The sequence below is a fragment of the Oncorhynchus masou genome, chromosome 5, assembly GCF_036934945.1.
Source record: "Oncorhynchus masou masou isolate Uvic2021 chromosome 5, UVic_Omas_1.1, whole genome shotgun sequence".
Lineage (NCBI taxonomy): Eukaryota > Metazoa > Chordata > Actinopteri > Salmoniformes > Salmonidae > Oncorhynchus > Oncorhynchus masou.
Genome location: NC_088216.1, coordinates 63,015,122 through 63,039,757, shown reverse-complemented (window position 1 = coordinate 63,039,757; position 24,636 = coordinate 63,015,122). Strand labels below are relative to the sequence as shown.

The 24,636-nt window shown below is 42.9% G+C and overlaps 1 protein-coding gene across 5 annotated transcripts in view; it reads right to left on the bottom strand.

Annotated features, from left to right (window-relative positions):
* Positions 1-24,636, bottom strand: part of kcnab2a (potassium voltage-gated channel subfamily A regulatory beta subunit 2a) — a 143,634-nt gene that overhangs the window by 2,367 nt on the left and 116,631 nt on the right. For all 5 annotated transcript variants that reach the window (XM_064966392.1, XM_064966393.1, XM_064966391.1 and 2 more), the window contains 11 exons: positions 16,917-16,960; positions 16,523-16,560; positions 16,172-16,251; positions 9,899-9,943; positions 8,971-9,015; positions 8,408-8,451; positions 7,761-7,847; positions 6,589-6,674; positions 6,161-6,281; positions 3,134-3,228; positions 1,823-1,943 (listed from right to left, as the gene is read on the bottom strand). In XM_064966392.1, coding sequence (XP_064822464.1) covers positions 1,823-1,943; positions 3,134-3,228; positions 6,161-6,281; positions 6,589-6,674; positions 7,761-7,847; positions 8,408-8,451; positions 8,971-9,015; positions 9,899-9,943; positions 16,172-16,251; positions 16,523-16,560; positions 16,917-16,960 — 806 coding nt within the window. The remainder of the gene's footprint in view (positions 1-1,822; positions 1,944-3,133; positions 3,229-6,160; positions 6,282-6,588; positions 6,675-7,760; positions 7,848-8,407; positions 8,452-8,970; positions 9,016-9,898; positions 9,944-16,171; positions 16,252-16,522; positions 16,561-16,916; positions 16,961-24,636) is intronic.

Sequence of the window (24,636 nt, the reverse complement as noted above, 5' to 3'; positions counted from 1 at the left end):
AAGCCTACCATCAGTAACACACTACGCCGCCAGGGACTGAAATCCTGCAGTGCCAGACGTGTCCCCCTGCTTAAGCCAGTACATGTCCAGGCCCGTCTGAAGCTTGCTAGAGAGCATTTGGATGATCCAGAAGATGATTGGGAGAATATGGTCAGATGAAACCAATATAGAACTTTTTGGTAAAAACCCAACTCGTCATGTTTGGAGGACAAAGAATGCTGAGTTGCATCCAAAGAATACCATACCTACTGTGAAGCATGGGGGTGGAACAATCATGCTTTGGGGCTGTTTTTCTGCAAAGGGACCAGGACGACTGATCCGTGTAAAGGAAAGAATGAATGGGTCCATGTATCGTGAGATTTTGAGTGAAAACCTCCTTCCATCAGCAAGGGCATTAAAGATGAAATGTGGCTGGGTCTTTCCGCATGACAATGATCCCAAACACACTGCCCGGGCAACGAAGGAGTGGCTTCGTAAGAAGCATTTCAAGGTCCTGGAGTGGCCTAGCCAGTCTCCAGATCTCAACCCCATAGAAATTCTTTGGAGGGAGTTGTAAGTCCGTGTTGCCCAGCAACAGCCCCAAAACATCACTGCTCTAGAGGAGATCTGCATGGAGGAATGGGCCAAAATACCAGCAACAGTGTGTGAAAACCTTGTGAAGACTTACAGAAAACGTTTGACCTCTGTCATTGCCAACAAAGGGTATATAACAAAGTATTGAGATAAAATTTTGTTATTGACCAAATACTTATTTTCCACCATAATTTGCAAATAAATTCATAAAAAATCCTTCAATGTGATTTGCTGGATTTTTTTTCTCATTTTGTCTGTCATAGTGTACCTATGATGAAAATTACAGGCCTCTCATCTTTTTAAGTGGGAGAACTTGCACAATTGGTGGCTGACTAAATACTTTTTTTGCCCCACTGTATATATGTCAAACAGATGACAGGGATTATTCACTTACTGGCCAAGGCTGCGTTTTTATGTTCTGGAACGTTAAATTCAACGAAAACAATTCTGTACTGAACGACCAGTTGAAAAATGAGGAGGGGTTGCGTTGTGGGTTGTCAGCATAGCCACTGCCCCCTTTAAATATGTCCCTCATTACTTCAGGCCACATCTCGCCACACCCACCAAACAGGAGAAATGTAACTCAAAGTCTGTTCAAGATCATACCAGAACGTTTTGGGGAAAGGTGTCGTTTAGTACAAACTGTTCCGCAATGTAGCAAACGCACCTTAGGCCAATGCCATCTATGACGTCACACAGCTACTTTAAACATACAACAGCCCTAAAGCTAGGCTATCAAGTGTGTAAAATAACAGGCTCTAGGTAACTAACGGATACATTTTTTTCCAATGTAGCGACTCTTGGATGACATAGAATTGTGGTCCCGGGACAGTCTCCCTCTCTCATCTGCCACGCTTTAATAGCCCTCCACAGAGCTGGGAATCTGTCAACAGGCTCCTTCCCCCTCGCCCCAGTCGGCTCAGATTTATGTCTGTCATTCCATGTTACTGCTGACGTGGGGAATAGGGACACTTGCTCATCGTATATACACATACACCTGTGCACGCGACAGTAAACTCACCAACAGAATCAGTAGCAAGTTATTACCACTGCCTTGATAAGGCTGACTTGGGTTTAGGAAAAGAATCCTGGCTGCTCTAGCGTCTAAGAACTAGATTACCACAAACAGACATACAACATAATACAGACAAACATTCTCACACACAAACCAACAGTTGATAACCACCAGAGGGACGAGGAACGGACAGACAGACAGAGAGAGAGAGAGCGGCAGTGTGTGTCGGCGTACCGATGGCGAGCTGGGGCAGAGTGCAGCCCAGCCGCTCTGCGATTGCCTGCAGCTCTTTCAACTTCGCCTGCTGACGCCGGCCCTCTTCGCTCAAGATCTTGTCCTTCAACCACTGGTAGCCCTGTTGAAACAGCCTGTTCAAAATCACAGCCCTGCCCAACACTGAGGCACTGCGCCACCTGTGTCGAGCAGGGCCTGCTTTTAAACACGGGACTCTGTTTGGTAGACCAGGGCATGCTTTTAAACACGTGACTCTGTTTGGTAGACCAGGGCCTGCTTTTAAACACGTGACTCTGTTTGGTAGACCAGGGCCTGCTTTTAAACACGTGACTGTTTGGTAGACCAGGGTCTGGTTGTCAACCCTCTTCTATTGTACAGCCCCCAGCAGGCAGAGAGAAGGAGGACCCTCTCTGGCTCATCTCTCATGTTTCACACACATACAGTGCAAACACACATTTGTTCCAGGATCTTAATAAATGTATAATTATTGTTGCGATTGTGTATAATTCCTCCTAAATATGAATGTACAGTCAACATATTTCAACAGGCTAGAAGCAACCTTGACAAAGGGATTTAATTTCCTGTGTAATAGCCTATGTAATCCAATGACAAAATCAGGAACAAGCAACCCATCAGTGATTGGATCAGCCACCTACACTGTCGTTGATCAGGTGCCAACACCACAACATACGAATTAATGATCCGTATGCAAAGCTCTACTCAGGAGAACATTATCCACGTAGTCAGATGGAGAAATGGTTTCCTTAACTGTACAGGGTTAAAAGACCATAGCAACCCTGCATACTTCTGCAACAACACACGCACAGAGTAAGCCCTAGTTTCTGAATTGGTGATGCAGTATATGCATGTTGTTGTCATTTGACCTGTGTGTGCGCGCGTGTGAGTGTGCATGCACGTGCCTCTGTGTGTGTGTGTGTGTGTGTGTGTGTGTGTGTGTGCGCGCGTGTGAGTGAGTGTGCATGCACATGCCTCTGTGTGTGTGTGAAATGTGAGATAAGATGCTTGTGTTGACACCACCAAATAACTGCTGGTGGTAGAGTTGCTACAGAGCTGGTAAACAGAATGGATACACAGAGTTGGTACAGAGAGTATGCCGTCACAGGGGACTCAAAAACAAACGCATCTAGGAGACATCAAGTTCTAGAACCTGAAAGACACAGAAAACAGCCATTAAGACAGGAACCAGCCAGGATAAGAAGAGGGCTGAGGGATAAGAGGGGTTGACATGAGACCAAAGGAGAAACAAAAGAGGTGAACAGGGGGGCAGGAGAGGGGTGCGGGTAACGCTACCTTAAGAGAGGCGCGGGAGTAAGGTGGTACCCCACTGTCGTATTTCCCTGAAATGATCCCACAGGCCAGCGGTGACCATGTCATCGCCCCCACACCTGAAAACATGGGAACATTGGGTCAGCGCCGTCACCATCACCACTCAGTCCAAATATGCTGTTCCGTCTATACTAAGTCGTCCAAAAATAGGAGACAGGACAGCATCTGGTATTTACCAAGAAAAACACAAAATTGACAAAGAAACCTTTGGTAGAGGCAGCATACTTTTATCTACGCAATCACATAATTACATATTAGAGTTACAGTTGAAGTCGGAAGTTTACATACACCTTAGCCAAACACAATTAAACTCAGTTTCACAATTCCTGACATTTAATCCTAGCAAAAATTCGCTGTCTTAGCTCAGTTAGGATCACCACTTTATTTTAAGAATGTGAAATGTCAGAATAATAGTAGAGAGAATGATTTATTTAAACTTTTATTGCTTTCATCACATTCCCAGTGGGTCAGAAATTTACATACACTCAATTAGTATTTGGTAGCATTGCCTTCAAATAGTTTAACTTAGGTCAAACGTTTCGGCTAGCCTTCCACAAGCTTCCCACAATAATAACTATTTTGGCCCATTCCCCCTGACAGAGCTGGTGCAACTGATTCAGGTTTGTAGGCCTCCTTGCTTGCACAAGCTTTTTCAGTTCTGACCACAAATTTTCTATGGGATTGAGGTCAAGGCTTTGTGATGTATGCTTTGGGTCATTGTCCATTTGGAAGACCCATTTGCGACCAAGCTTTAACTTCCTGACTGATGTCTTGAGATGATGCTTCAATATATCCACGTCATTTTAATTCCTCATGATGCCATCTATTTTGTGACGTGCACCAGTTCCTCGTGCAGCAAAGCACCCCCACAACATGATGCTGCCACCCACGTGCTTCACGTTTGGGATGATGTTCTTTGGCTTGCAAGCCTCCCCCTTTTTCCTCCAAATATAACAATGGTCATTATGGCCAAACAGTTCCATTTTTGTACGATCTTTGTCCCCAATTGCAGTTGCAAACCGTAGTCTGGCTTTTTTATGGCGGTTTTGTGGCTTCTTCCTTGCTGAGCGACTTTTCAGGTTATATATAGAACTGTTTTTTTTATGTATCCGTTATTTTACCAGGTAAGTTGACTGAGAACACGTTCTCATTTGCAGCATCAACCTGGGGAATAGTTACAGGGGAGAGGAGGGGGATTAATGAGCCAATTGTAAACTGGGGATTATTAGGTGACCGTGATGATTTGAGGGTCAGATTGGGAATTTATCCAGGACACCAGGGTTAACACCCCTACTCTTACGATAAGTGCCATGGGATCGTTAATGACCTCAGAGAGTCAGGACACCCGTTTAACATCCCATCCGAAAGACAGCGTCCCCATTCACTGCCCTGGGGTATTGGGATATTTTTTTAGACCAGAGGAAAGAGTGCCTCCTACTGGCCCTCCAACACCACTTCCAGCAGCATCTGGTCCACCATCCAGGAACTGACCAGGACCAACCCTGCTTAGCTTCAGAAGCAATCCAGCAGTGGTATGCAGGGTGGTATGCTGCTGGCAGTTTTACTGTGGATACTGATACTTTTGTACCGGTTTCCTCCAGCATCTTCACAAGGTCCTTTGTTGTTGTTCTGGAAATGATTTGCTCTTTTCGCACCAAAGTACGTTCACTTCTATGGGACAGAAAGCATCTCCTTCCTGAGTGGTATGACGGCTACGTGGTCCCATGGTGTTTATACTTGCGTACTATTGTTTGTACAGATGAACGTGGTACCTTCAGGCGTTTGGAAATTGCTCCCAAGGGTGAACCAAACTTGTGGAGGTGTGGCTGATTTGTGATACAGTGAATTATAAGTGAAATAATCTATCTGTCAACAAATGTTGGAAAAATTACTTGTGTCATGCACAAAGTAGATGTCCTTACGGACATGTCAAAACTATAGTTGTTAACAAGAAATTTGTGGAGTGGTTGAAAAACGAGTTTTAATGACTCCAACCTAAGTGTATGTAAGCTTCCGATAACTGTATAATAATGATACTATCTATACTGAACAGAATTATAAAAGCAACATGAAACAATTTCAAGTTACAGTTCGTATAAGAGTTACAGTTCGTATAAGAGTTACAGTTCGTATAAGAGTTACAGTTCGTATAAGAGTTACAGTTCGTATAAGGAAATCAGTCAAATTAAATTCATTAGGCCCTAATCTATGGATTTCCCATGACTGGGTAGGGGTGCAGCCATGGGTGGGCCTGGGATGGCATAGGCCCATATGTGGAACGTACCGCCAAATTCAGCCAAATTCTATAAAACAACGTTGTAGGCACCTTATGGTAGAGAAATTATCATGCAATTCTCTGGCAACAGCTCTGGTGGACATTCCTGCAGTCGGCATGTCAATTGCACGCTGCCTCACAACTTGAAACATCTGTGGCATTGTGTTGTGTGACAAAACTGCACATTTTAAAAGTGGCCTTTTATTGTCCCCAGCACGAGGTGCACCCATGGAATGATCATGCTGTTTAATCAGCTTCTTCATATACCACACCTGTCATGTGGATGTATTATCTTGGCAAAGGAGAATTGCTCACTAACAGGGCTGAAAACAAATTTGTGCACAACGTTTTAGAGAAATAAGCTTTTTGTGCATTTGAACAATTTCAGGTATTTTTTATTTCAGCTCATGAAACATGGGACCAACACTTTACATGTTGTGTTTATATTTTTGTTCGTAATCATTTAAAAAGGTAGACTCAGCTAAATGACATTTGCTACGAGCAGCACCGCGGATATTGTGATGCACAAGATGCAAGACAAAGTCACACACAGTATCTGCGCATGTGCAGGAGCTTGCTTCATTTTTAACTTTGCGTTTTAAGGCTCCTAGTTGTTGCAGAAATTGACCCACTATGCTGTTTACTTTGTTCATCTACGTCATATTGCTGGGTCTACCTTTAATAGCTATCTCAGTGTCCAGACCAGCTCCACTCACCTATCTTATGGAAGAGCTCTGGCAGCTGCACCTCCACCTTCTCCCTCTGGAACATGTGATACTCTGCCTGCTCACAGATGGGAGGGATCTGGTTGAACTGCCGCGCCACAGAGTACGCCTCCTACAGGACACACAGGGAACAGCAGCGGTTAGCCTGAAGAGTACTATACAGTAGGCACTGGCTAATCAAAACATTAACAATTTCAGGGATATTTTATTTCAGCTCAAGAAACATGAGACCAACACTTTACATGTTGGTCCCATGGTTGTGACGCCAATCAATCAATATTATGGAAGTCATGGTCAGAATATGTCACAGTCAGTGAGAGGATGTTATAGTGGTGTCATGTCATTGCCGGTGCTGAGACTGGGTCTGGGTAGAATGATGACCGGAAGGAGAGGAGGCTGTTTGTGTGTGTTTGTCTCACCATGATCTCCATGGGGCTCCAGCGGGACGTGCCCCAGTACATGGCCATGCCCTGGTTGATCACGTGGGTCATCGCCCGCACCGTCTCTGTCAATCAAAAATAAAACAATACACACGCACACACTACAATGAGCAGAGAGACAAATGCTGTGTAGCAAACTGTTCTGATCCAAAGTAGAGCAAGTCAGTCAGACATGAGCAAGTGATTTACAGTTTGCCCGATGGCCATGTTTGAGCTTGTGTGCAACAAAAACAGAAAGCGCAAACACAATGAGGATGAGAGAGAAAGAGAGAAAGAGAGAGAGTAAAAGAGTGATTAGGAGAGCCTGTAACATTAACACAGCAACAGCACCACTCTCTCCCTCTCTCTGTTCTGTCCTCAGGCTAGTGACAGAGAGGTGCACCAGATGGCCAAAGTACTTCTTCAGGTACAGGTTCAAACCTTTCCCTGTGAACTACTGCAGTTTATCAACTGTTGAACTCCTAAAAGGGCAGATGGGTAAAACATAAGAAATGGATAAATCCAAAGCTCATGCATTTTTTTTTTACATACCAGCTATCCCTGGTTCAAGAGAGGCAGAAATAGAATGACAGGAGTAATGTTAGGTACAACAACAGCGGAGATGGCCTGTGTCAGGGCAGAGTAACAGTAACAGGGACAGTCTGAGGGTGTTGTAACCTTCCTACTGTAGCATGGCCCATAGAGGACAGATGAATACTGTATGACAATGGGAGAACACACAGAGTACTCTGTCATTTAAAGCTCTTCTGCAGACTTGTCTCCAACATTCTATAGGATCGTGCAGTTCCGGTTTTAAAACAATGTGTTGTAAAACAACACATTTCACTGCACCTATCCGGTGTACAGCATGTGACAATAAAACATATATTATTATTATTATATATATTTTTTAATTGTGTTATGTTTTGCTCCAGCAGTTTTCACTCATATTTAACATTCCCCAGGGCATTGGGAAACAAGCCAGTAGGGAAGGATGGGGTGAAATGAGGACATAGTTTCATTCACTCCACAGAAACATGTAGTCTAGTGAGTTAGAATGGACATAGGCATGTCAGAGAAGCTCATGGGATGGAGAGAACCCAGCAGGAGAATAGAGAAGAGGCAGACAGCAGAAGCCAGTGATAGAGGCGGACCAAGATGTTCCTCCTTACCTTCCATGGGAGTGTTGGGGTCCGGTCTGTTTGCAAACACCACGTCCACATACTCTAGCTGCAGTCTCCCCAGTGAGGCCTTTAAACCTACAACGACATGCATCACAGCCCCAGTTACACACACTATGATTGTTCAGGGACATGGTTGCAGTCATATCTTATTGAGTGTACTATTGCGAGTACAGCCCAACTGATGTTTTTTGGGGTCTGATGCCAATTAACATTTTTGGGGGGACAAAACCTAACAATATCCAATCAAAAGAGCAATTGTCAAAGAAGTATGCCTTAAATGTTGCTTTATTACATTGTGACATGAATGGCATCATCAGAATGGCTGCAAGTGTTCAGATAAACATGACATTCCCTTTTGCCCCCCTGGGTTCTAATTGTGAAGTAGTGCTCAATATTGCAGGTAGAATTTTCAAATAATGTGATTCTAATAAGGTGTTATTTTTCAGAGAAAATAGGAACTAGGATCTTTCTCAGCAAGACTACTATCCCCCAAGAGAGTCCACAATTATCAAATTGGAGTCTCTTCTCCCTGGAGCCAAAATTACTAATCAGAATGTTGTCTGATGGATGCAATGTCTGCATTTAATTTCTCATTCTGCCCTTGCTCTGCGTGATCAAGGACAGGATGAGCTTACCTTCTATAATGTGTTTTCGGGACAACCCTCTTTCAGTCTCTGCTCTATGGATGAAAAACATATTCCAGAATCAGTTGAATTACAGCAGAGCCACAGCAAGGCTTTATTTTCTTTTCATCATATCATTCAGTCCATCACAGTAACATCCCAATATATACATTTCAGCTTGACTAAAAGCCCATTATAAACTGGGTGGTTCGAGCCCTAAATGCTGATTGGCCGACAGCTGTGATATATCAGACCGTATATCACGGATATGACAAACCATGTCTTTTTACTGCTCTAATTACTTTGGTAACCAGTTTATAATAGCAATAAGGCACCTCATGGTTTTGTGGTATATGACCAATATAACACACCCCGTTGGGCCTTATTGCTTGATAATAACATCAGCATGGACTACACATAATCACATTAACCAGAGGGCCACTGGGAGGGAGGAATTCTCTGCATGGCATTACATATATACTCTATGACACTGCCAATCACTCACAGCCCCAGACACATTACAAAGAGCAGCATATTTCTCATTCAGACACACAACCAGAGAAGAGACAACATACTTTCCACCCCAGAAGATCTTTGTTGTGATCACCAGACTGGAACGTCTACATGAGAAGGGGGAGAAAACCCATTACATGTGAGACCACACAGAACATATATAGACAATGAAGCACAGAGAGAGTGTTCCAAGGTTCTCTGGTTGACATTACAGCGAGGGTGTTCCAAGGTTCTCTGGTTGACATTACAGCGAGGGTGTTCCAAGGTTCTCTGGTTGACATTACAGCGAAGGTGTTCCAAGGTTCTCTGGTTGACATTACAGCGAGGGTGTTCCAAGGTTCTCTGGTTGACATCACAGCGAGGGTGTTCCAAGAATCTCTGGTTGACATCACAGAGAGGGTGTTCCAAGGTTCTCTGGTTGACATTACAGCGAGGGTGTTCCAAGGTTCTCTGGTTGACATTACAGCGAGGGTGTTCCAAGGTTCTCTGGTTGACATCACAGCGAGGGTGTTCCAAGGTTCTCTGGTTGACATCACAGCGAGGGTGTTCCAAGAATCTCTGGTTGACATCACAGAGAGGGTGTTCCAAGGTTCTCTGGTTGACATCACAACATCACTGTCAAACCAGTACAGTACAGCGTGCACACACACACGGGTTGATGAGGTAAAAGAGTGGGTAAAGGAGACACCTTCATTCCATTATTCAGTCGCTTTGAGGGACACAAGAGCAGGAGCACGGCCATGGCTCTGCTGCCTGCCTGCCTGATCTTTTATCTCTCTCTCTCTGCCTGCCGGACTGATCTTTTATCTCTCTCTCTCTGCCTGCCTGACTTATCTTTTATCTCTCGCTGCCTGCCTGCCGGTGCACAGTGGAGTACACCATACTGCTCACTTCCCTTCCAATAAGGCAGAGCAGTTATCAGGTGAGGGAGAGTGACGGTGCAGAAATGAAACATGGCTCATTATGAGAGTAACCTCCGTACGAACATACCTCCATCCTTTCTTCTTTATGACGTTCCCCAGCACAACCTCAGCCCTGAGAGAGAGCGGGAGAGAGAGATCAGATAATGGGCATGGTCAACTAACAACTACACATACCATGATGCAAAAGAAAACAGATCAGCCCTTGAAAAAGAATATATCACAAAGTGTGGTGGTAACTCTTACAACCCTTCCCAGTGTCTCAAAGCCCTCCTGCAGTGTGTGGAGTTAAACTCAGTGAACTGGCTGGTATGGCTAGTGTGTAACAGGCTCCATGTCAATCAGTCATTAGCAGCAGTGGGGGTGCCAATTAGGCCCAATGTGGCCTCCATTAGGACTGGGATGACTCCTGTCACTGCGAGGGAGGAAGGGAGCGCCGGTCTACAAGGCTAACAAATGCCATGTTTTCCTATAATGTGAATTCTGTGTACGGCAAGCACAAAGTGGCTGAACTCCCCCTCTCTGTACCCCCTCTCCCCTCTCTCTGCTTCTCTTTCCCTTAACCCTCTCCCCATCAGATCTCTCTCTGCCTGTGTGCGCTACCTGCTGGTTTGAGCAGAGGAAGAGGAGAGGGAGAGGAAGGGTAATTTCTGGAAGGCTAATGCCATCAATGTTCCCTTTAAGCTGTGCGCATGCTCAGTAGCACCGAGACTGCCATGCTGCTCCCTGGGTCTGCCGTGCAAAAATATCAGCCCACAGAGAGAAGAAAGAGATTGAACTTCACTCAACTTTCTAGAGCAGGCTTCCCTAGTGGCTCAGTGGTCTAAGGCACTGCATCGCAGTGCTTGTTGTGCCACTAGAGATTCTGGGTTTGAGTCCAGGCTCTTTCTCAGCCGGCCGTGACCAGGAGACCCATGGGGTGGCGCACAATTGGCTCAGCGTCGTCCGGGTTAAGGGAGGGTTTGGCCGGCAGGGATGTCCTTGTCCCATCGCGCACTAGCGACTCCTGTGGTGCAGTACACGCTGACACAGTCGCCAGGTGCACAGTGTTTCCTCCGACACATTGGTGCGGCTGGCTTCTGGGTTAAGTGGGCATTGTGTCAAGAAGCAGTGTGGCTTGGTTAGGTTGTGTTTCGGAGGACGCACGGCTATGGACCTTCGCCTCTCCCAAGACTGTACAGGATTTTGCAGTGATGAGACAAGACTAACTACCAAATGGATACCACAAAATTGGGGAGAACGGGGTAATGAGGTACGGGGTAAAAAAAGGATATACATAAAAATACATTATAGAGCAGTGGTCACCAACGGGTCAATCACGATCGACTGGTCGATGTCCAAGTCATTCCTAGTCGATCGCCAAACATTTCTGTAAAAACCCCAACGACATAGCACTGTGTTCCTACTTTAAAGAAATAATTATTATTCGTCTCAGGCTGTTGGCTGTAGGTGCACCCGATTCAGCTGCCCTGCGTGCTGGGTAGGCCATCTGTTGCCATTTTCAACTATTTCATGTGTCTGAAGGTACAAACTAACTTCCCGGCGGGCCCAGAGAGCAAATCAAGTGCACTATAGCCCTACCGCTGGCCAATCAGATGGCTCAGATGACCGTTTCTGCAGTAATGTAGCAGGCATAACAGAAAGCTATAGAAAAGTTGATTTCAAAATGTTTAAAACCATGATTAGAGAGAGAAACTGTCAACTTTATGAGTGAGTTCATGTTTAAGATCTTACTCAGCACTGTCAACACTTTGTATTCAACACTTTTACAAGCCATAAAATGTGAGTTCTTCCTATTTCTACTCAGAGCTACAACAAGCAGTGCATCAGTAATGAATGAGTAGGAAAGTGTATCTATAGGCTTGAGTTGTTATTATTAGCGGCTTGGGTCTTTTTTAATGTCGAGGAATATTTAACTTTCTCTGTTCATAGGAGTAACATGAATTTGTGCACGATGCGGTGTAACTTGAGTTTTGCCATCATCTGGAAGACTGTGCCACTTTTTGGTCAATGTCAGTGGAGGAAAGGGAGAGTGGAGGGATGTTGAGATGCGGTCCCTCAGTCTAATGCTCTTTCCCACATCTGAGACTGACCATCAGATGCAGGCACAAGAAACCCCCCCCCCCCCAAAAAAAGTATGTAAATGTATGCTCACTCAGCTGTGCTTCACAAGTAATACAACAACGGATCTATTACCGGTGTGATCATAAATATATATTTTTAAATGGACTGAACAACAATTCATTGACAGGGCAATTCAAGCAAAGCCAATATGCTGCGATAATGTACAGTAGGCCTAAAGTTTACTGCACAAACTTTATTGCTACAGTACTGTTTTTAATTGGTTAATGGTCGTGAGGCTTATGTTTTTTAAGTCATGTTAAAAAAAAAAATCTGAGTGGTAGATCTCAGCTTGAATTTTGAATTCAAAGCACTTTCAAAGCAACATACCGAAACAAAACAAACGACACAAGAGATTTTGTCGGCAGAATACATCGGAGTAGGATTCTTTTGCATTGACATGCACTACTCAGCTCGTACTCTACACAGACTGGTGCAGCATAACCAATCAGAGCTGCAGTAGGCTTATATGCAAATAGACCATTGCCATATATGGATCTGTGCCATTTACTTTGAACTGGACTGTTACAGCATGAGCAATAGTGAGTAGATGCACTTGTTTTGAGATCAAAGCCAGAGCTGCATTTAACCACGTGTGCACATTTTGTTCATATCCTTTGCTAGTTAGTGAGTTATTAGCCCAGTTATAGCTGTAATGCTCCGGGTGTCGTGGGTGTGGAGTCAAATGCAGGAGACAGAGAGTTCAATGCTGTGCGTCTTTAATAGCACCAACGCACCACAGGGTGCTCACAATAGTTACATTCCCAAACACAGGGAATCAAAATGTACAACGGAAAAAATCACGACCAGGCACTAACACGTACCTCTACAACAGAGCCGAAGGTTACACTGAAATAATCCCGCACAACAACCAGGCGGGCCGGCTGTCTAATAAAGACAAACTAATTAAACATAAACAGGTGCTACCACTAAACATACAAGGAGGGGGAGGAAAGACAATCAGTGGCAGCTAATAGGCTGGTGACGACGACCGCCGAGCGCCACCCGCCCGGGAAAGGGAACCACCCTCGGTCGGATTCGTGACAATAGCTCATTTGTAGTCAGCAATAAGGGAGTGATTACTTCCTACAAGAGCACAAAACATGTACATTTCTAGATATTTTTGAAAAGCGAGTCAGGTAAAGGGGTAGTGCTGTATTTTGAGACGGGCTTGAATAAGCCAAGTAGCCAATAGGCAGAGGGGAGCATAATCTGTCTGATTCTCTGTAATAATGGTATGGGAATAATAATGCATTTTATTTTGTGAAGTGATTTCTTGCATCAAAACATCAAACACCACCACAACATTTCCAGTCACCTCCTTGTCTGAAGGAAACGTGGATAAACAGGTTAATGTCCAGCCCTGCATGTTTTTCCCCCCCCAAACGTCTCATGGAATGTAGACCTACATTTAACACCACATATTGTTACTGTAGGCTGAATGATGGAACAGATATGTCCATGTTAAAATGAGATGCATTTTCTCCATTGTTGTTGATGGTAGGCCACTCTGGTAGGCCTACATTATGATCAAATAACCACAGTAGCCTACTTGGCCACTGTTAAAACTAACATAAAGCAGGTACAGCCTCAGTGATCACAGTAAATGCGCTAGAAGTTGCACAGAATTTAGCAGACCTGAAATTAGCTCAGTCCTGATTTTTTTTTTGAGGGAACATTGGTGTAAAGAAGTGGATTGTCAAACCTAAATGGGTCTACACCTACACTACAGTGTGTTTGTAAGCGTGCGTTGGTCAATACGCTAGCTGTCAGTCGATGTACTGTACAGTGTTTGCCTGTCAATATGTTTCAGTGACTTGGTCATAGTGCCAGGGAACAAACACACACGTACTAACCCACAGAACCAGGCCCTTAGCTGTAGCGGGGCTGCAGTTGGGAGCCTCTCTCCCGCTCTCTATCCACTCTACAAAACCAAAATGTTGACTTTGTGGCAAAATCAACGGTGAGGCCACTAACACATAATTATACCCCTATCTAGACTCAGTCCACTTTACTGTTTGACTGACGAGGTCCTCATATTACTAGAGCTGGTGCTTCACAGAGACCGTGTGAAACGTGGTAGATATGTGTTCCTCTGTCTGCATTGATGTCCCTCTCTTCTGGTGTGTGTGCTGCACCTCGTGTAAAGCCTCTCAGTGCTGCAGTTTGCAGTAGGCTATAGGCTGTCAGAATTAGCACCCAAAGAAGACATTCAGGGTTCTGACAGACTGTCAGGTCCATTTGCATGGCACACAGATCTGTCACTCTGTTGATCTGCCAGTTCTAATGTCACCATTGTGTGGAATGATGATGGTAAAGGTCAACTTTATTTCCCTTGTCCTTCAAGTCTGCCACCACTACCTTATGTTGCAGTTTGCTATGTCGTCTCCTTTCCAAAGCTCAGCTACAGAAGCCAGATGTTGGTAAATATTCAAAATAGTGCTGAGTGATTAGCGCTTTTTGAGGTTGGGTCTGTTTCGGATAGATTATTAAAAAGTATTCACAATTTTCAATTTCGGTTTTGATAATAAAAAACATGAAATGAAATGCACTATGCATTATGTGGGTTGAACGCTGTAATAACACAGAATAAAACAATGAATAAACGTCTTATGATGGTAGTGACTGCCCATTACTGCTTATCACTTATTAACCATTATTTATTCACATTGCTACTTAATACAATATGTCAGTTGTTGTGTGTATTCCATTTGTTTCATTTGATGACTATTACTTCATTCCAAGTCACCATCTCATCTCTATAGAGCTACTGCCTATGGTGTCTGACAAAATACACTATTTTAGTAGTTCTTCAAAGTAAATAAGGCATACATTTACAACTGCTGAATACCAACTATCAATAACTTAGATAATGTATTTTCTGGTAAAAATTCCTTGCGAAGCAACCTCTCTCTATGTATCCCTATTGGTTGCGCATTCTTCTGTTTCTTATGTAGCAGGAGTCAAAGAAACACAGAATGGATAAGTAGGCGCGCAATAGATGATGGTAGTTAATTATCACATTTTCTGCTCTAAACTATGTAGAACACTGGCCTGCTGGAAACTACAACTCCCAAATACAGTTCGGGTGCGATCTGATTTATCTCTAGAGAAACTGCAGCGCAATGTGCGCATTGAGCTAAAAACAAACAAACAATGGAATTAAAATAATTGATCCGACGTTGGTCAATGAACATAAAATAGCCGACATTTCAGTTGAACACTCAGCACTAATTCAAAATGATAAAGGCATCAACCATTTGTTATTTTCTTTCTTCAGTCTTTTACATAATACTCTAACACCTCGGGAAATATGCCTGACCATATCGCCACAATGAGAGACCAGTATGTCCTTGGGGAGGATTTAGAGAAGAGTTTGAGTCTGTTAATCTGAGGTACTGTTGGAAAGGAGTTCATCCTTCCTCACAACAAAGATCCATTAATCCAGGATGGTGTATACAACTGTCTGGGGAGATGTTATGAAGCCCTACAAAGGTTAGAGTTGGCAAAATATCACTGTTTGGGTTCTACTGGTATTCAAGCCATCATGAATGATTGACCCTTGACCTCTCATCAAAAATACCACTAGAACTCAGTATGATGAATGTTATAAATTAGGTGTTTCTCCCCCCAGGACTGGAGCTCAAGGCTACAGAGCAATTAATCACTCATGTTTATGTAAACAGTTTTGCAGGCTTGTCCAAGGCACGTGTGGATAAAATTGTAAGGCCTTGTATTTGCAAACATGCCTGCCAACTACCTACGCGGGAGGCCGCAGAGGCGCACAGACTCATGGTCAGTGCATCAGTGAGCGTTTCATCTGAGCCTCTGGGCCTCAGATCCACTAAACCAGAGGTTTAATCAAATTGAATGAGTTCTCTAAAGATGTGTGATGGCCTGGGAGACTCCCTCAACGTGCTGTCGGCTAAATCATCACGACCACACTGGAAGGACTGGAGACCAGCACCAGCTTCATTGGTACTAAATGTGAGTCTACACCATATCATTTAGATGAGTCCCCCATCTCATTAATTAACACACTCATACATTCATTGCCACCTGTTAGGTCAGCGCTCATTCAAACACACTACAGTACATGTGTTAGCCTATGCTTTGTTTGGCTTTGTGGCTTTGTGTGGTAGGATCCTGTGATTCAGCAGTCATTGATATCTAAGTGATGTCTGCATGAAGATGTGATGTGGACAGTCTGGATGATACTCACTTCCCTGCGGCGTAGACCTCTGCTGTGTCAAACAGATTGATGCCGTTCTCGTAGGCCAGACACAACAGCTGCTCCGCCATCTGTTGGCCGGAGAGTGGAGCGAGGGAGAGGAAAGAAAGAGGAAGGGAGGTGGTCGAGAGATCACTGATCGGCACTTAAGTGTTTTCATCTATTAAAACCCGGTCTGCATGGGGTTGTAACCTTCCGTGCTATGGCACGCGTGTTGCTTCTCTGGCTCTCTATGTGTCAATATGTTTAGAGTGTAAGCAGTGGACTGCAGAAGCATGTAGATAGTTGTGAAATTGGAGTGTTGACTGACTGATAGAAAAAACACAATCCATCTGCTCTCACCTCATCCGTTATCTGCCCTCCGAACGTCACCCATGTTCCTACAGAGAGACGACAGGGAGACTGTGTTAGTAGTCTATCAGACGAGAGATACATAGAGAGAGCAGTGTTGAAGAGGCAGTGATGCCACACACCGACTACTGTAGCTTTTTAATTATAGTTGGAAGAGATGAGGCTTTGGCAGAGTTTGCCATAATAGTGTTAGTCAACAGATGGAGGTCTCAGCTTGCATCTCTGGCATATCTTCACTCTCCAAGATATCTGCTAGGAAAATTATTTGGTGTGAAATAAATTCCCTCTGTGGTTCACTTTGTGTATTTCTAGTGAAAACAACAGCAGTCTGGGTCACCTCTAACACATTTTTTGTCTCCTAGCCCTTCCGCCCCCCCACACTCACCTAGTCCAAGGCAGGACACCCTCAGGCCAGACTTCCCAAGGTTTCTGTCAGAATACAGAGAAAACATTATCCTTAATATGGTGTTGATACTTGCGCTGTGCTTTTTAGTGCTGTAGGTTTTTTATATAGTCAAGCTTTGTTTAAAGTAGTTCCATGCTTCATGACAATTAATGTATCTGTGTCTCCACTGACACAGACTACTGGGAGGATGCAACAACTATGGCAGTTGACAACCATGACAGCTCACGAAAAAACATTTTGTCTCTCTGTACTCTGGATGCAGATGGAGGGGAGCAGGCTCACAGATGCCCACCAGGAACACGGATGCTGACAGTAGGATTATGTGACTTTGTGTGTGCATGTGCCTGGCCATGTGTGATTCCACAGGAGGGCTGACAAAAGAAGTGTGCGTAATCTGGCCCAGCATGACATCCTGTGGAATATCTCAGTTCACACCAGGAAGCCTAGGCCCACGCTTCAATCCCCTATAGCCAATCACAAGCTTCGACTCCAGCTCAAACCCCTATAGCAAATCCCAGTCCCTAGAAAAATCGCAGCTCAGACACAGACTCCACTGCTGACAGACATACACAGGTTTGGTTAAGTTCTCTTTTACCTTTCAGTCTAAAAAGTCACAGGTAAAATAAATAATACACTGGGAAAACCTGCAGCAGGTAACAGGCTTATTCTAGTGTTAGAAATTCAGGGGCACAAAAAGCATATTTCTTTTCTCCATCAACATTTCAAGCACATTCAATTATTAATTTGGGCAGTATTCAAAAGATCGAAAGCCTCAAGGTTGCATAGCTTTCTGTGCGCTGCATTTAACAGGCTAATATAATTTCACCAGGGCAGCTTTGTCATGGCCAATAACTTAAAAAACATTGTCAAGGCAACACAGAACAGCGAACCACAGGGGACGATTTGAGGCGGCGCTAGGCTACAACCTTAAATGCTGCACTTGTCATAACGGGTACACCACAGAAATAAGTAGAACCATTTCATGTATTTCTATGGGTTACACAATGTACCTTGTTCCTTCCTTCCTAAGCTCTCAATACAAAGAATCCAATCCAAATAGGAGATCATTAAAGCCGGTGACCTTATCTCAAAACACAATGAACCATACCAACTAAAAACCGTGAGTAGAGAACCTCCAGTTGCCTTCTGCTGGAGGTAAGTAAGATGTGTGGGATATGGAATGATGTAATGGCTGTTGTGGGAGGAAGAGTGTGTAGGTATATGTGGGGGGTCTGCCTAATTTTGTAGGAGTATGATTGTGTGCATGTGGTTATTATTGGAATATACATTTTCGCACTTACTGTGTTTATGTATGAGAGTGTAGCCATGGCTGTGTGTGTGTGTGTGTGTGTGTGTGTGTGTCTGTAGGATTATGAGTGTGTGGGTGTCTTGTGAAGCCATGGAGGTTTTCTACATTACTGTGGTGACTAAGAACAAAACAATCCATTTATGTTGCTCTGAAAAAGCAAGGGGATCCAAAAAGCCCACTTTACATGCGGACTGAGATTCAAAATAAACCAGCACCATTAACAAGCATATGCACTTGTTAATAGTGATTCTCTCTTCAAATGTCGGGTCCTTTAGAGTCTCTCGTGATATCTTACCATGTGTTATATGCAAGTCCAGCGCACTAAGAGAGGAAGAGGCGAAGCGAGAAGGCCGAGTGAAAATAAAGCATGGACGTGGGGATTTGTTGTACGGAGGTCAATGAGAGTATCGAATTTGGTCCAAAATGAAATGTATTTACAGAAATGGTTTGTCAAGATTAGTGTGGAAGAACTTTTTTGAATCTTTAAATATAATTGTTATTATTATTTATTTATTTTATATATATTATATATTATTTATTTATATATTATTATATATATATTTTTTTTTTATATATATATATATATATATATATATATATATATATATTCTCTACTGTATGTACAGTAGCCAATTTGTTGTTTTTCATCTGTAGACACTGAATCAGGTGGTCGATGAAACGATTGGGTGAGGACTGTTGTCATGGCTTGAGGTATTATACATTAAAACGCAAATGCTTAATAAGATTAAAAGAACGGTGCACATGGCCTTCACACACACTCCGTGCAACCTGTTAGCCCAGATAAATGGGGAAGCATGCTTCTGGACTACAGTCACAACAAATCGCCATAAATTGTTTTTCCAGAATCACAGTACTGTTCAACTACAAGTGCAGGACAGGTGTTAATTTGAGTTAGGTTCTTCACAAAAAGTAACCGACAGTTCACACACCCAGTCTGGTCTATGTCATTGTTCACCTAGAGACGATACAGCCCTTTATCATTTCTGTGTAGTGCAAAATATTTTATCAGGCTGGCTGTTGATACTGCATGTTGGCTCTGGGCTATCATTCACCTCTATGCCCTCCCCTGCAGGAATCTGGTAGCAGTACTGTAGCAGGCTGGTTTGATCTGGGGTCAGTTTGCTGCTACGCCTCCCTGGACACAGACTGGAAGAGTAAGGTCACCTACATCTCTTACCCTGTTCAATTATGGACTACCGATGCACACTGCATTACACTACAGTCAGGAGCAGGAGTAGCCTCAACACATTGTGAGTGGACTCAATGACTGTGTGAAAGTTATTTAACTGGCTGTGAATGAGAGTCAGAGCCTCCGGGCCATTTGTACTAGTGGCCTCATGCAGGGCCGGATTAAGAAATCATAGGCCCCGGTGCATTGTTAAATAAAAGAAAAGTTGAGCAAAAGCGTTTTTAGGATTTCTACAGATTTAAAAAAAAAAAATTCAATCAGGGCATCCCCCTCAAGAATCAGCCTTTTAAAAAACTGCATTTCATGCAATTCTATGTAATTTACATGAAAGAAGACATTAGCTGAATCTTTTGTAATACCACACAAATGAATGAAATGAGTGGCTACTCTGACACTGACAAACTGAGATCAATCAAGTCTTGAATTCAAACAAATAGCCCAGGCCAATGAAGCGACACACAGATTGTACAATATTAGGAGGAGAAACAGAGCCTTGCAAAGTATTCACCCCTTCGGTGTTTTTCCTATTTTGTTGCATTACAATCTGTAATTTATATTGATTTTGATTGGATTTCATGTAATGGACACAATAAACAGTCCACATTGGTGAAGTGAAATTAATAACTTGTTTCAAAAAAAAAATAAAAAATGGAAAAGTGGTGCGTGCATATGTATACACCCCCTTTGCTATGAAGCCCCGTAATAGGATCTGGGGCAACCAATTACCTCAGAAGTCACATAATTGATTAAATAAAGTCCACCTGTGTGCAATCTAAGTGTCACATGATCTGTCACATGATCTCAGTACACACACACCTGTTCTGAAAGGCCTCAGAGTCTGCAACACCACTAAGCAAGCGGAACTATGAAGACCAAGGAGCTCTCCAAACAGGTCAGGAACAAAGTTGTGGAGAAGTACAGATCAGGGTTGGGTTATTAAAAAATATCCGAAACATCTCACGGAGCACCATTAAATCCATTATTTAAAAAAATGGAAAGAATATGGCACCATAACAAGCCTGCCAATAGAGGGCCGCCCACCGAAACTCACAGACCTGGCAAGGAGGGCATTAATCAGAGAGACAACAAAGAGACCAAAGATAACTCTGAAGGAGCTGCAAAGCTCCACAGCGGAGATTGGAGTATCTGTCCATAGGACCACTTTAAGCCATACAATCCACAGAGTTAGGCTTTAAAGAAGAGTGGCCAGAAAAAGTGCCATTGCTTCAAGAAAAAAATTAGCAACATGTTTGGTGTTCGCCAAAAGGCATATGCGAGACTCCCCAAACATAAGGAAGAAGGTACTCTGGTCAGATGAGACTACAATTTAGCGTTTTGGCTATCAAGGAAAAAGCTATGTCTGGCACAAACCCCGAGAACACCATCCCACAGTGAAGCATGGTAGTGGCAGCATCCTGCTGTGGGGATGTTTTTCATTGGCAGGGACTGGGAAACTGGTTAGAATTGAAGGAACGATGGATGGCACTAAATACAGGGAAATTCTTGAGAGCAGGACAATGACCCTAAGCATACTGCTAAAGCAACACTCGAGTGGTTTAAGGGGAAACATTTAAATGTCTTGGAATGGCCTAGTCAAAGCCCAGACCTCAATCCAATTGAGAATATGTGGTATGATTTAAAGATTGCTGTACACCAGCAGGAACCCATCCAACTTGAAGGAGCTGGAGAAGTTTTGCCTTGAAGAATGGGCAGAATTTCCAGTGGCTAGATGTGCCAAGCCTATAGAAACATATCCCAAGAGACTTGCAGCTGTAATTGATGCAAAAGTTATGCACACTCAAGTTCAGTTTTTTTGTCTTATTTTTTATTGTGAAAAAAACAATAAATATTTTGCATCTTCAAAGTGGTAGGCATGTTGTGTAAATCAAACGATACAACCTGGAATTAAAATAGATTTTGTGAGGGTTTGTAAGGCAACAAAATAGGAAAAAAATTGACACACCTACTCATTCAAGGGTTTTTATTTTTACTATTTTCTACATTGTATAATAATAGTGAAGACATCAACACTATGAAATAACACATACGGAATTATGTAGCAAACAAAAAAAAAGTTTAACAAATCAAAAGATATTTTAGATTATTCAATGTAACCACCTTGATATAGCTTTGCACACGCTTGGCATTCTCTCAACCAGCTTCTCCAACAGTCTTAAAGGAGTTCCCACATATGCTCAGCACTTGTTGGCTGCTTTTCCTTCACTCTGCGGTCCAACTCATCCCAAACTGTCTCAATTGGGTTGAGGTCGGGTGATTGTGGAGGCCAGGTTATCTGATCCAGCACTCCATTCTCCTTCTTGGTCAAATAGCCTTTACACAGCCTGGAGGTGTGTTGGGTCATTGTCCTATTGAAAAACAAATGATAGTCCCACTCAGCGCACATCAGATGGGAGGGTGTATCGCTGCAGAATGCTGTGGCAGCCATGCTGGTTAAATGTGCCTTGAATTCTAAATAAATCACCGACAGTGTCAACAGCACAGCACCCCCACACCTCCTCCTCCATGCTTAATGGTGGGAACCACACATGCGGAGATCATCCGTTCACCTATTCAGTGTCTCACAAAGACACGGCGGTTGGAATCAAAAATTGCAAATTTGGAATCAATCATTCTTGCCATAATATGGACTTGGTCTTTTACCAAATAGGACCATCTTCTGTATACCACAACTGCCTGGCTCAAACGCATTTAGGAAAGAAATTCCACAAATTAACTTTTAATAAGGCACACCTGTTAATTTAAAAGCATTCCAGGTGAAGGGGGTTGAGAGAATGTCATCAGTGTGCAAAGGGCGGCTACTTTGAAGAATCTCAAATATAAGATATATTTTGATTTGTTTACTTTTTTTGTGTGTGTGACGTTTTTGGTTACTACATGTTTCCATATGTGTTATTTCATAGTTGTGATGTCTTCAATAGTATTCTACAATGTAGAAAATAGTAAAATAAAGAAAAACCCTGGAATGAGTAGGTGTGTCCAAACTTTTGACTTGTACTGTATGTGTGTTTATGTAATATCAATTCAGCCTGTATGAGCATCGAGTATACCACCTACATCAAGCGTAAAAACAGCAGCATCCTACCTGAGAATGCACCCTGGGTCTGAATGCAAACCTCTACGCCCCGTCTCTATCATCCTGATGTAGTAGTGATGGGTACATGTACATGGAAATGAGCAGATTGCAGGCACAGAAGGCTTTCCATTCCCGAGGCTGGATCTGTCCTTTGCCTGGAGCTGGGCACTTCAAGAGGCTGATTTAAGGTGCCCATAGGGGTGGAAATGGATCAGTTTCCCTAGACAGGGGAGGGGTGGATCATTCATGGGATTAACTGTATACGCTAAAGGAAACTGGTGCAGAAAAGCTTACTCACTAGAGCACAGATCATGACCACACTGCATCATTTTTTGCCATATGACACTATATACAGTAGAGTAGAACTAAAATATTCATAACACGGATAACAATGCATCATCTTATATACTGTATACTTTAAAGGCCCAATGCAGTTTTTATCTCAATATCAAATAATTTCAACAGTAAGTCGAGACCCCGACTGAGTTAAAATACAATTTTACACACACACACACACACACACACACACACACACACACACACACACACACACACACACACACACACACACACCCAGTCAAAAGTGGACACGCCTACTTATTCAAGGGTTTTTCCATATTTTTTTACTATTTTCTACATTGTAGGATAATAGTGAAGACATCTAAACTATGAAATAACACATATGGAATCATGTAGTAACCTAAAAAGTGTTACATCAAAATATATTTTATATTTGAGATTCTTCAAAGTAGCCACCCTTTGCCTTGATGACAGCTTTGCACACTCTTGGCATTCTCTCAACCAGCTACAGCAGGAATGCTTTTCCAACAGTTTTGAAGGAGTTCTCACATATGCTGAGAACTTGTTGGCTGTATTTCCTTCACTCTGCGGTCCCACTCATCCCAAACCATTTCAATTGGGTTGAGGTTGGGTGTATGTGGAGGCCAGGTCATCTGATGTAGCACTCCATCACTCTCCTTTCTTGGATATATACAGCATGTTACAAAAGTGAGTACACCCCTCACATTTTTGTAAATATTTGAGTATATCTTTTCATGTGACAACACTGACGAAATGATACTTTGCTACAATGTAAAGTAGTGAGTGTACAACTTGTATAACAGTGTAAATTTACTGTCCCCTCAAAATAACTTAACACACAGGCATTAATGTCTAAACCGCTGGCAACAAAAGTGAGTACACCCCTAAGTATTTTCAACTATCAGGAAATAACAAACATGTTGCACACTTTTACAGTGCAAGTGAAATCAGATGTATTACCATAATGTTTACTGCACTGGGCCTTTAATGTGCTATTTACAGTCCATTGTCCTTTACATTCCGTTTCCTGTGATTAGATAAAGCCTCTAAGTATCTCCCCATGGTATGCTATATTATTAAACCATTCTGCACCAATTCATTTCACACTAATCATGTCACATGGATGGTTTAAAGGCATGTTACAGAGAGTAACACAAAGTGATTGTCAACATAACTGACACACTATCCTCAAAAAATATAAAAATGTCACTAATAATTTACAAATGTAAGCCCCTGCACTGTATATAACATCATCCAACATAGATGGTCTTTCTAAACAGTTTAGTCACACAATGTGGAAAACATGACATACTTCTATCTTTGTTTCCTTCATCAGCTTGACACATATTGACACATATACAGATGTGCTTTAGTGGGATGTAGCCTAAGAAACAGGATGAAAATAGTCAACATAAATGTCTCCAAACATATTTGAAAGCGAAAAGGCAATTGGCATGTGAAAGACACTATTTGCTGACGGATATGAAAGCTAAATGTCTATTCCTTGCAGCACATAGCAGGATGGATTAATACATCTATTTCCAGTATGTTTAAGAAATACAATAACACGCTTAGAGAGAGGATGAAATGAGAACAGAGTGCTGCTAACGCAGAAACACGCAGCTCAGCTCAGAGCAGCACAGGCTCTAATTAAACAGTCAGGCAAGGAGAAAACAGCTCTCTCCCCATTCACCTAAACATGCTCCCATCAGTGCACATCTCTCACACACATCCACACAGTGCACTTACTCAGACAGAAACTCTA